The sequence below is a fragment of the Centroberyx gerrardi genome, chromosome 24, assembly GCF_048128805.1.
Source record: "Centroberyx gerrardi isolate f3 chromosome 24, fCenGer3.hap1.cur.20231027, whole genome shotgun sequence".
Taxonomy (NCBI): Eukaryota; Metazoa; Chordata; class Actinopteri; order Beryciformes; family Berycidae; genus Centroberyx; species Centroberyx gerrardi.
Window position 1 is genome coordinate 6,327,251 of NC_136020.1, and position 12,750 is coordinate 6,340,000.

The following is a 12,750-nucleotide window of genomic DNA, read 5'->3' on the forward strand; positions in this document are numbered from 1 at the left end:
CACGCTGCACCGCCCACCGCGGCATATTTTGGTGGAAGAAAATTGTGGGAGTAACAGGCGAAACGGTTGCTGAAGTCGAGATTTTATGAACATATCATATGCTAGATGTACTGAATGTATGCCGATTGAAGACTGACTCTAAACGATACGTAAAAAGGTCTTGAGTCCAGGTTTACGACGTGTGTTCGTTTGCCGATAATCAGGGCGACATTAAACTGACAGATTTTTTAACCGACTTTGGTGTTAAGTTTTCTCCATACAATGAAGTACCTTCTGCTGCATGTATTAGTTGTAAAAAATAAATAAATCACAATCTACTGTTTTGTGTGCATGAATTGAAAAAACTGTCAAACTTACATTGTTGAGGGTTGAGTCAGTGCGAACTCTTCCTGCTGCTCCACACCGAGCTGTCTGGATGAGTAACCCAATGGCAGCGCTACATGAGTGTGTGTGGAGTGTGTACGGTATGTGTGTGTGAGAAAGAGCGCATGAGAGCGCGAGACCAATGTCAAGCACGCCAGAATAAGAAATCGCACGTCCGGTCATAACTTTCAAAATAAATGGCTGCACACCCCTCTTTACATTTGCTGCGACATATTTTACGCACCAACATTTCACCCACTTCTGACAAGCAGCTGTTACAGTCATTTATTTGATGGTTTCCCTGTGACTTTTTGGACGCCTTATACAGAGCTGTCATACATACACAAAGAAAGATTTACTCACAAAAGCCATACAAACTTGGAAGCAAGCATACTATCTTGCAAAAGTTTTTTTGAACCCATTTTATTGGCACAATATTGCCTTAAGGTTATAGAATGGGTGTTAAGTTAATCAGAATAACCCCTCAGCGAAATGCCATGAATGCTTACCATATAGTGAAAAAAAATCTGCACTTTTATTTTGAAGGCAGTGTCACCAATCTTCCTGTATCTTGTTGGGTAACTCTGGCAGCTTGACGCAGCTCTGAATGAGTTTGTGTGTGTGTGTGTGTGTGGGGGGGAGGGGGGGGGGGGGTTCTTTAAGCAGGGGTCAACCAGAGGACAGGAGGAGGAGCTGCTGCACTTATTAAAAACCACTTCAAAACACTAACAATGGTAGAGTAGCAGTTAAACAAGATTATTAAACAATATAACTGCAATAAATAACAATGTGAATAATAAATAAGGAATAAAAGATTAAAAGGGCAAAAGCATGGAGTGTAATTAAAATGATAAAATCAAAATACAGACCATTGTTAAAGTAAAAGCAGTCTGAAAAGCCTTCTTGCATGCATGCTGCAGTTTTAGTGTTTTCTGTAAATTTCTGCCATTTGTAGGATTTATTGCTTCTTTCCAGCTATCAGAAGGCACAAGGGATGTGAGGCAACCATCATCAAGCTGCATCAGATCTGTGTTGCATAATGCCAATTCAGTTGTGTTTGGTAACATTTGGAAACAGGCTGAGTATTTCCTTAAAGTCAACAAGTTTATAACTCTGGCAAGACCTCTGGATCCCTTATTTCAGTTATGAAGCTTCACTGGTATGGAAACTGTAATTAAAACCATTTTAATGTTTCACAGCAATCAACATACCAACCCATCTGGTCTCTTGGCAGGATGAAGAAGTGGAAGGGCATTTAAGTTAAAGCAGGTGTAAGAGAGCTGTGTGGAGAAACAGAGACGAAACCTGCATGTGATGAAACCACTCCAACACACCGACCTTTTTTGTTTTAATTTCAACTTTAATAGATGCGGCCGGCCTTGTCTGAAGAAAGGCCACATTTGGTAACGATTCAAAAAGAAAGGAAAGTTACCTACAAAAATAAACCTGCATCAAGTTATTATTAGCCTATACTGTAGATAGAAATGGAACGAAAAGCAACATGAAACCATCTCATCTCTCCTGCAGGGTTTTTGCTGTCTGCAGCTCGCTCATTCTGCCGCTAACGAATCCAGAAAGGCACTGCTGTGTCCGGCCAAGCTGCAAAGACAACATCCAGCACGTTTACTCTTTGTACTCCAGTACTACACTGGAAATAGTGTCCACACACCTGCACACTCCTACATACACACACCTGCACACACACCTCCAAACACACCTCCACACACCTGCACACACACACACACAATCTCGCACATTTACCCTCCTGATCAGTAGTGAATTGACCATAGCAGTGATTTTTCTTTGTTAAATCACTGATTTCTAAACTTGATGGTGATTTTGGACTTTGCAGCTTGGCCGGAGAGTGAAACCCACGGCTGAAGCACAGCTGGGAAGTTCTCCCGAAAAACATCCTACCACTAAAATCCCCTTTTTTCAAGTGTAAAACAAAGGAGCGGATTTTGTCTTTGCGCTCAGATGATGATGATGATGATGATGATGCACAAGACATCTATTCTCCAGACCCTGCGTACAGCACTACAGCATAAACAAAAAAACAAAAAAAAAGGCAGAAGAGCTACAGACATCTTTGGCATTTAACAAATCTGGTCATTCAAACTCGAGACATAGATCACACAAAGCTTAGGCTGCCTCGTCTCACCACCAGCAACAGTAAAGAAGTCTCATATTGATTATAGATTTAAGCTGATATTGAGAATGTGTTGAGCTAGTATGGCTTTTGACAACTATTGTGAAAGGTGATTTTTACACCCACAGCATTTCTTGTCTCCAGTTTCATTCTAGCCATCCTTTTATGCCACATAATACTGAGTTTAGACTTATTGTGTTTAGGATAAGATGAAACTTTAATGATCCTTGTTAGGAAATTGGTTTGTTAAAGTTTCATCTCATCAAATACCTTCAATTAATCAATACCTTTAGTGGTGAGGCACCTGGGATAATACACTCCATAATATCAAGCCAATCAAATTGCTCAGTTAAAACTAAATGTAGCATAAAAGAAGCCTACCTCAACATCCTACAGGTCAGCCAGACCTTTGTGCGCTCTATGTCTCTAGTTATGGTTGAACAGTCTTACAAAACGATCTCTGAATACAAACCAGATACTGTAAATCAACTTCTCATACATGACAAACACTACTGGCCCAATAGTTTTTTCATAATGGCTAAATACATCAACAAGCCCATAATTTGCATAACTAGCAGGCCTGAGTGCGATTGGGATCTGCAAAATAATTGTCGGTGTTTGTTTTAACCTCCTCTGAATACCATGTGGGTGGGGTTTACCAAGTCAGGTAAGCTGTCAATCACAGCAAGGTGGACGAAAGTTAACTAGTATTAGTATACTAGTATTCATAGTATTTTCCCCCACCCATCTGGTAACTAGGCAACAACAAACTATTTGCAAACGCCATTTGACCCAGGCGGGATTACTAGTGTATATATTATAATGCATGCTTTATGTTGAGTCGTCCAGTAGTGTGTACAGTAAGCATGTATGTATAGAAACAGACAAACCAGAACACATGCGAGAGTTGAGAATCAACCAAACATTTCACAGTCTACAGCTAACTTTGAACAAATCGTATGGAAGCTCGTCGAGACACAAAACGATGAGCTGGAGAAGAAAAACAAAATAAAATCCTGTCACACTGTACTTCCATCTGTTAAAAATATAAAATTACGAGCGGCGCTTAACGAGAGAGTAAAATCTTCAAACATAAGATCACGTCATAGTGTGTTACGATTTGAGAAAATGTACAGATTGTGAGAGCGGTGGTTGGAGACACACTGTAGGCATCTGATAAAAACAGGAGAGACAGAGAAAAAGAAAAAGTCCAAAAAATCAAAACCCGTCTTCCCTGAATTAGAAGGTAAAGTGCCCAAAAGATACTCTAGTTGATACGATTGGTCTGGTGCAAAGCCCTGGCGTGTGTGTGTGTGTGTGTGATGAGCGGTAGAGCCTAACACTACGACGCACTTTAACAGCAAAAGTTGTTTAGCAGATACATCAACAACTTAATGGCTTTAAGATTCAAAAAAACTGTTTCCACGCAGACTTCCATATACTTTTAAATTATGTTACCCAGTGTTTGAGAGTAAATTATATTTGGGTTGACAACCCCTTTAAATAAAACTCTAAACTATATATTTGTCCCTCCAATGGGATGAGGCCTCTAATATTTTTGCTCCAGGCAACACCTAAAAATCTGCACATTTTTAAAAAATATCTTTGGTTATACAGTATAACAAAAAAAAAGTAAAATAAATCTATAACATAAATGTCACCAATAGATGTTTGACACAAGGAAATGAGAGCGTAGTTGCAGTATTTGTCCACTAGATGGCGGTGTTACACAACCGTCTTCTACAGAAACACACTGCAGCACCGTCAGCTGAACATCATACAGTACTTGCAGTTAAAACAATGAGCCATTTTACACCCAACAGCTTTGCATTTCTTGATAAATGAAACTCTGAACAGTTGTGAGAAACTATAATACTTTGCTTAGCAGTTTTGTTTGTCCAACTGATTGTCATTCAGGATTTCTTTTTACTTGTGTGTGTGTGTTGTTTCCTCAAGTATCTATCATCACTCACAACACAGTAGCACAGATGAAGACACCAACACTAACAGAGGCAACAGAGACAAAGGTTTGTCTAACACAACATTGAAAACATGCCTCTTTGGTCTCTAAGCCATATCCTGAATTATATACGCCACAGAAGACATTGTATATAGATATTAAGGCAGCTATTTTCTATACTGGCAATGCTATCAAAAGGCCTGTATTACTTTACATGGAGCCGTTAATGAGCACAACCAAACTGTACACAAACAGGCAGCTGAGCAACGTTTCTTCAGCATTTTTGGGTTCTGCCATCCTTCCTACGTACTTTTTCTGACTTCACTAGTTTCCCTGTGTGACATTTTTCCATGTCGTCCACCCGGCTCTGGTTTCAAAAGGAGAAACCAGGGTTGACGAGGAGGTCAAGGCTGCAGGTTTAGCCGGGCTGTTGAGATAAGGGCAAAACATGGCCGTCTGAAATGAAAGGCTGCGGACAGACATAGGGGAGGACAGGACAATACGGCCATTTTGCCCTCCTCTGTGTTGCTGCTATCAGCACTTACAGACCTCCATCTCTCTTAGTAACACCACAGCCACTCAGAGTGAAACATTGCAGATTTAATTAGTGCAGAAAGTGCAGGGGCTGTTAATCAACTGACTTTAGCTTCAACTCCACTAGACATTTTGCTTTGAAGTGAAGTGAAGTCCCCCTGATTGTCCCCAAGGCAATAGTCACACTGCTTTTGTGTTGATGGATTGCTTCTCTGGCCATAAACCCTCACACAATCTCTTCCTAAACAGCGTTTCTGAAACAAAACTATTCTTCTTTTGTTCCTTCCTTCCTTCTTCTGAGGTTTCTCTTCTACTTCCTCTATGCCGGTTAGTCAACTTCCAGAAACCAGTCTATTCCCACAGTACAAACAACTCCTCCTCTACCCACAGTGGGCAAGTCTGGAGGTCAAAGGTCATGGGTCATCTCTATCCACACCAATGCCAGTCTGTTCAGCTTATGCTTGATCAAACTCAGCTAGTGAAAACAAGGCTTTACATCCCCTCTGTCATCATCCTCTCTCTCTTCTTCACGCACCATAACAAATGATCAAGGCTTTTTACAGACTGCATCCAATACAAAACTACTTCCACTTCTCATAAGCTTCCACTTAACATACCACTCATTTAGTCTTTCTATAGAAACCTATCCTCTTTCTGTGTCAGTACCCTTAAAAGAGTTTGTTTCTGGTCATTTTCAGTCACATTAGATCTACAATTCACCTTCCAAGCTCTTGGCTCTTTTCTATTCATTCTATACCTCTGTCTCCAACATACGGTTCATCTTTGTTCCTTTCTTAATTCAGCAAAATCTTCTAAAATTTCAGGCTACGCCAAGCCAAACCAGATTATCACATCCAGGTTATTCTGTGTGATTTGCCAGGTATTCCTGTCGGGTATATACAGTCTTGGTTTCTTAAACTATGGCATGTGGGCCTGTCTGTGGTCCCAGGCTGAAAAAGGTTAAGATGGATTGGTGTGTCGTGCTCATGTTGCCTGTGTATTTACCTCTAGTAGAAGTTGGTCGACCTGTACAGATTATTCTGTATGTTTCTGTGTCAACAACCTGTTTCCATTGGTTTCAGATTGCTGCTACGCCTCTGGAGAATAAACTAAAATAAGACCTTTTGAAAAGAAAAAATAAAACAATAAAAAAAAAGCTTCACCCACATAAATTAACAAAAAATATGTACAGACCTTAGCAACAAACAAATTAAATAAAAGTCAAATAATCCAACTCAACGTATGGCCTTGAGTCTTTCACAAGTTTAAAGGATAAAAAGGGGAAAAAAGGAAAAGAGAAATCAGATTGCATAAATTATGAGACAGTGGGAGAGAGTGAAAGAAAAGAGAGAGAGAGGGAGAGAGACAAGAGAGTGGGAGAGAGGATAATTGAATATGGCACAATGATAATCAGAGTAATTCTTTGGTATGTGTAGGCAGACGGGGCAGAGCAGGCAGCAGTTTAAAAGTCTTGAATCCGGGCCGAGTGAAACTCCACTGGCCTCCATCTAGAGCCCATTAAAGGTGCAGTACACCAACTGTGCTGCTGCAAGTACAGAGGACCAGTTTTGTCCGTTCGTCCGTCTATCCATTCTCTTCATCAGAGTCTCTACTCGTCCGTCTCTTCTCAGGAACTGAGTTGTTTATAGCATCCCTCTCTCTGTCAGATCATCCCTTCCTTCCGCTTTCACATCCCTCTCTCCTCCAAAACGTACAGAAGTTTCCTCTGTCTTCCTCCTGTCCGTCCCCTCCGGCCCTCTAGGGGGCAGTAGTCATGTTTTGTTGTGGTGCTGTTTCTCTAAGAGGGCCCTCTGGCCTCCCTCAGCGCCTCCTGCAGTCTTTGGCGGTAGCTGTCGTAGCGGCGAGTCACCGCCTCCATCTGCTCCTGCTCCTCCTTCTCCAGGATCCGCAGGAAGTTGCGGAGCTCCGGGATGGAGAACGCGTCCCACTGGAGAGAGGAGAGGAGGAAGACAAGGAGGTGGAGGAGGAGGAAGAGGATGATGATGATGAGGGGGAAGAGGAGGAGGTGAGGGAGAAGGATGATGGGGAGAAAGAAGAGGAGGAGGAAGAAAAGCAGGAGGATGGAGAAGAAAAAGCAGGGAGAGAACAAGAGCAACTTATATGTTGAGTGAAAAGTGTAACTCTGTAAATCTCACAATTTGTATCTCAGAGAGAGAGAGAGAGAGATAGAGAGAGAGCGAGAGAGAGAGATAGAGAGAGGTTGCGTTACCATGACTTCTCCCGTCTGTTGTTCCCTCAGTACGAAGCCGAGTGTGTCGCCGTCGGGTCCCGCCACCAGACGAAGAAACAACGGCTGCTCTCCCTCCGCCAGCTTACACACGTACACTACAGGACACACACACACACACACACAGGTTACTTAAGTCATTACATATGTATAAGCCTTTGGGCGCAAACATGCATGCACCACTGAGGTTACTGCAGTCATATTCTACACTCGTCTGTTTCTGCCAACATGTAAGAGTGTCTGTATGTGTATGTGTGTGTGTGTGTGTGTGTGTGTGTGTGCGTTATGTGCATATAAACTAGCCTGGCAGAGGATGAAAGGGCATAGGGACGGGTGGGGTACATTAACAACCACAGTAAACTACAAAGGGCAAGAGAGAGGGAGAGAGATCCATGATGTTGGGCAGAACTAACATTAAACTACCTAAAGTATTTAAATATTAAGCAAAGTTAAAGTATTCAAATTAAGTATTTAAATGTCACACTGAACACTCCTGGATAGAGAGAGAGAGAGACAGAGAGAGAGCAGGGTGGGATAAATAAAATATTCAGAGACCAAAGTCACTGCGCTGGGCTTCTGTAATCTAAAACAAGGCCCAGTTAAAACAAACCAAGTCATCCTGAAACCCAAGTTCACGGGCATTGTTACACATCTGCAGCCAACACTTCCTAGCTCTGATGAGGGAGGAAAATGGCGCTCACAGTACAATCCAACCAAACTATCAATGGCTTCACCTCTTCATAACATATGGCTTTTAATGAGTTTGTCACTTGTTTAAAAGCTATAACCCGTCTGTTTACGTATGAGCTGAGGAAGCCTACATCTCAGTTTTCAGACAGTTGTCTAGACACTATCTTTTATTAGCAGGCTAAGTCTTATGCCTGCAGTAACGAGGGAAAACCACCCCAAACACATACACCAGAAGCCTGTATGAGAGCAGCAACACACACACACAAACATACTAATAAGGGGAAAAACCCTGCATCTCTCTATATAATGTGGAGGCAAAACCCTTCCCACACTTCACACGAGACATAAAGAGTCTAAAAAAAGCCACATAAACTCACTCTACTAGTGACTGGGTCAACTTTCACATAATTCAACTCTTTTAGTGTCTTTTCCTTGAATAAGGTAACTTAATAAAATCCTAAACTCCTTTCCTTGCTTGTAGATGCTAAATGGACTTAAGAGATAATGTTTGATACCCTTCCACAGAAGCCAGTGACCCTGCAACAGCTGTTCTTTCGTACAGTGTGTGTGTGTGTGTGTGTGTGTGTGCCTGGGTATTCCTGGCAAAGTGTTGATAGTGGGGAGAGCCCTGTGGCATTCAGCAACCAGCAACAAGGGGGTGAGGCCTCCAGAAATACACACACTGGCACGCCCTTCTCTCTCTCTCTCTCACACAACACACACACACACACACAGACCCTCGACACCATGTCAGTTCCAAAGCATCTGATACCAAGCTTGGCATGAGTGGCATGAAACCCTGTCTCCGGCACTGTCGCTTTCTCTGCCTCGCTCAAATACACACACACACACACACACACACACACACACACAGTCAGTGTCTTACCCTGCTCCTCCCGGCGGTAGCGCTTGTAGAGGGCATATTTGGCGGGGTTGTCAGCTACTGTGAACTTGTTCAACAGGGCGACGATCACCTACAGACACAAGAACAAGATATTTTGGTCCAGACACAACAAACAAACTGCATCATATCAGAGGTGGATGACACTGACTGGACTATTTTTTTTATAAAAAGCCGATATCAGCCCCATATATCAGTTTACCCCTAATTTTAACCCATTTGTCATAGGTTCCTATTCCTCATCAAGCTGCCTAATCAACACTAATCATATCTCATTTCCCCTCATTGAAAAAACCAAGTGTGTGTGTATGCACGTGTGTGTTAGCCACCTGTCTAACTGTGTTATTGGAGCTGATGTGGAGGGTATTGGTGGCTCCTCTGGGCAGATAGAAGGCCTCCTCCCCCGCGGCGCCTCCCACTCCGCCCCGCCCCGCCCGCACCGTCACCGGCCTCCTCAGCTCCAGCTGGACCTTGATGAAGCCGGTATACACACCGCTGGGGCTCTGCGGGCGAGAGAGCGAGAGAGAGAGACAGAGAGAGAGAGAGACTTAAATGTCTGAACAAAGAAAATAGATCAGATATACAGTCTGCACACAACTGAAAAAAAAAAAACAAGTCATGGGGGTCGAAATAAACTGCAAACCTGTGCAAAACACTGATGCACATTTCTGGGGTTCTGTATACATTTACAGATAAATATAGCTCAGATATGCATACATTAGTCGGAGGCTGCTGTCATGTTAAAATCGGACAATGTTTTTCTTTTGTTAGTTGGACTCCAAGTTTCCGGAGCTACATGCTATATGATCGCTGTGCTTCAGTCCACCCATTAAGCTCAGTATGGCTCGCAGGACAGATGGCTCCAGACTGGGGAAGAGCATCTTAAGCTTATTACTCCATACGGGGCATATGGAGATGTATGTGTGTGTGTGAGTGTGTGTGTGTGTGTGTGTGTGTGTGTGTGTGTGTGTGTGAGTGTGAGTGTGTGTGTGTGTTAGTTAAGGTTAAAAGCGGAGAAACAGGATCAGCGCAACTAGAAGTCAAAATCACAGGCTGGAACAAAGTATTCAGCTGACACACACACACACACACAGAAACCCAAATGACAGAGACAAAGACTGACTTGTGCCGCCACAGATGAAGTGATAAGGAGACAAAGAAAGACAGAAAGAAAGACAGAGAGGAGAGCGAACAAAGGAAAGCAGAAAAGCAGAGCCGAATGTCTGCAGGTTTGGCATAGTGATGCTATCAGCTCTGCTATTCCACGTCTGACAGGTTTCTGTACTTTTAGTTCTTGTTTTTCCATTTCTGACATTTTGATGCTTTTTAAGGCCTTAATTTTTATTTTAAGACCTTTTCCAGACTTTTTAAGGACCCACAGATACACTGCATATTGACATGAGTTACAGAGCAGACCACCTCCACACTCAAAGTAATTGTGCTTTTAGTGAGCTTCAGTTTTACATCTGTAATTGAATAGTTTCTTTCCAAAATGCTTTATATCTATTTTGAAAAATAGATAAAAAAAATAATTGGCTAGTTCATCATTCACTATCACCTTGGCCCTGATGTAAAATTCCATAACTTTTCCATGACTAAGTCAGAGTGCAGTCATGATCTAAAAATGTTCTTCCCTCCTGGTTTGTTCATGCGGTTTCTTTAAAGGCGGGTCAGTCTTGTCAGTCCACTGGAATTGGGCTGAAAACCACCTGCTTATGCAATGATTGTGTGAAACAAGTGTCATCTAACCTGCAGGAATGATCATTTTGTCAACCAAGGCTGTTAGTTAGCTGCGATCCTTTAAAAAGTAGAAAAAGTTGTTCTAATGTTGTACTATCAATTGATTTTTCTCAACCGGTAGATATCTTAGTCAAGTCTTTAATTGCTGCCTCACCTAAAAAGAATTTCATTTGTATTAGTTTCACCATGGAGAAATGGTGTCACATGAATACAACTTCAGAGACCTTTCCATGCTGCCAAGCAAAATATTCTGGTGGGAGAACAATAGCGGGAATAACATCAGATCACACTGATGTTACTGCTGAGGAATGCTGAGTGTGGATGTTGAAACGTCAGCACACCTCAGCTATAGAGCCGGCACTACATCCTGTTTCAGCATCACAGTCACTTTATTTAAATGCACACCAATTTGTCATATCAACTACCGCTGATTTTTTTGCACAACCTTATAATGCTGTAATTCATATTTTTATTCTTTTCATTCATACATTCCTACTTAATATTCCCATGGCTGAACAGACAAAGAAAAGAGTGCCACCTAAAGAAACTTTGATTGACAGGTGATCTCTGGAAAGAGCAGTGCAGAAAAATACACAAACAACAAAGATGGAGACTAAATACAATTTTAAAAAGCACGAGGATCTCATTTAATCTTAAATAACAGTAACAGAGAACATACTGACACACATGGTACAGATATATCAAAAACAGCAGACTATATATATCACTCAATGTAAATATATATCTTCAGCATCTGTTCCACAGTCTAGACTGAGGAAGGGGGGCAGAACTTTTTTCCATTAGGGCCCATATAAGGTGGAACAACCTGCTAAATCTCTTGAAACCCATTTTTATAAATTTTCTTTCTGTAAAAAATCTTAGACTTTTAATTCTTTGTTTTTATTACATATTTATTACTATTTTTTATATAATATTTTGTTTTGATGTAACTTTTTTATGCTTTGTAAACTTTGTTTTTGAAAAGCTGCTATATAAAATATGGTTTATAATTATTAGTATTATTATGATACAGTATATCATTCTACCACAAGATAGAGGTAGAAGAGAAAGGTTACAGTACACAGAGAAAGAGACAGAGAGAAAGAGAACGAGTGAATAAAAGATAGAAGAGCAGAATGTGTTCACAGCATGACTCATAACTGAAATATTTAATGCACAGACTTTCAGGCAGAGCAACTCCTTCAGCATGTCAAATCACAGCAAGAGATAGAGAGACACAGCAAGAGAGACAGAGACACAGAAAGAGAGACAGAAACACAGAGAGAGAGAGAGAGAGAGAGAGAGAGAGAGAGAGAGAGAGAGAGAGAGAGAGAGAGAGATGAAGGAAAGTTGAAAGAAGTGAGTAAGGATGGAATAGATGGAGGCGAGAAAGGCATTTACAGGAAGCGCTGCATACGAGCCAAATACCACTGTGTGTGTGTGTGTGTGTGTGTGTGTGTGTGTGTGTGCTCCACTCACCAGTGTCATTTTAAGGTGGTCCCTGGTCAGGGTGTTGTACTGCTCAATCTTCTGCCTGATCTCCTCCCTGCTGAGGTGAGTCCGCAACTCTCTCTCCTTTTCCACATCCTGACAGAGAGAGAGAGATGGGGTCATTAGAAAAAAGGCATCAACAAACAAGGAATGTCATCAGTGAGGAAGATAACTGGAATCTACTATAAAGGGTCTTGGTGTCTTTACTGTATTGCTGGAGGGATGTCAACAATATGTTTGCAACTCAGCCTGGGTCCCATGGTGAGAGACTGACTTCTAATTTGAGACAAAAGATGGATAATTCCTGCGGGTGAAGGCTATGTATATCCTTATCTGCAACAGTGTTGTCACACTGCAAGACAATTCAATACTTGAACTTGAATAATTCTAAGAAAAAAACAGTTGGTTGTTTACAGGGTTTGACCAATACAGGGACATGGTCTTTAGGAGTGCATAAAGCTGATTCAGACTGGCTGCAGTGTGTGTGGTGTGTATGTACATTGTGTATCTGTATTCGTCAAGTCACTCACACATGTACTTCAAGGGGCTTTATGTGAAGAGAGAAGAGAGCCGCAGTAAGCAGTCAGCAGTTTGTGTGTGTTTATGTATAAATAGCCTTTGGGTAGTGTAGGTTTAAGTGGTCAGCTGATAGATAAAGATGACACGCGCACACA

At 41.7% G+C, this 12,750-nt stretch overlaps 1 protein-coding gene across 5 annotated transcripts in view; it reads right to left on the bottom strand.

Annotated features, from left to right (window-relative positions):
• Nucleotides 1–1,702: 1,702 nt before the first annotated feature.
• Nucleotides 1,703–12,750, bottom strand: part of rassf3 (Ras association domain family member 3) — a 65,603-nt gene continuing 54,555 nt past the window's right edge. For all 5 annotated transcript variants that reach the window (XM_071920602.2, XM_071920604.2, XM_071920605.2 and 2 more), the window contains 5 exons: nucleotides 12,065–12,172; nucleotides 9,175–9,348; nucleotides 8,831–8,918; nucleotides 7,237–7,352; nucleotides 1,703–6,954 (listed from right to left, as the gene is read on the bottom strand). In XM_071920602.2, coding sequence (XP_071776703.2) covers nucleotides 6,805–6,954; nucleotides 7,237–7,352; nucleotides 8,831–8,918; nucleotides 9,175–9,348; nucleotides 12,065–12,172 — 636 coding nt within the window. In that variant the 3' untranslated portion in view covers nucleotides 1,703–6,804. The remainder of the gene's footprint in view (nucleotides 6,955–7,236; nucleotides 7,353–8,830; nucleotides 8,919–9,174; nucleotides 9,349–12,064; nucleotides 12,173–12,750) is intronic.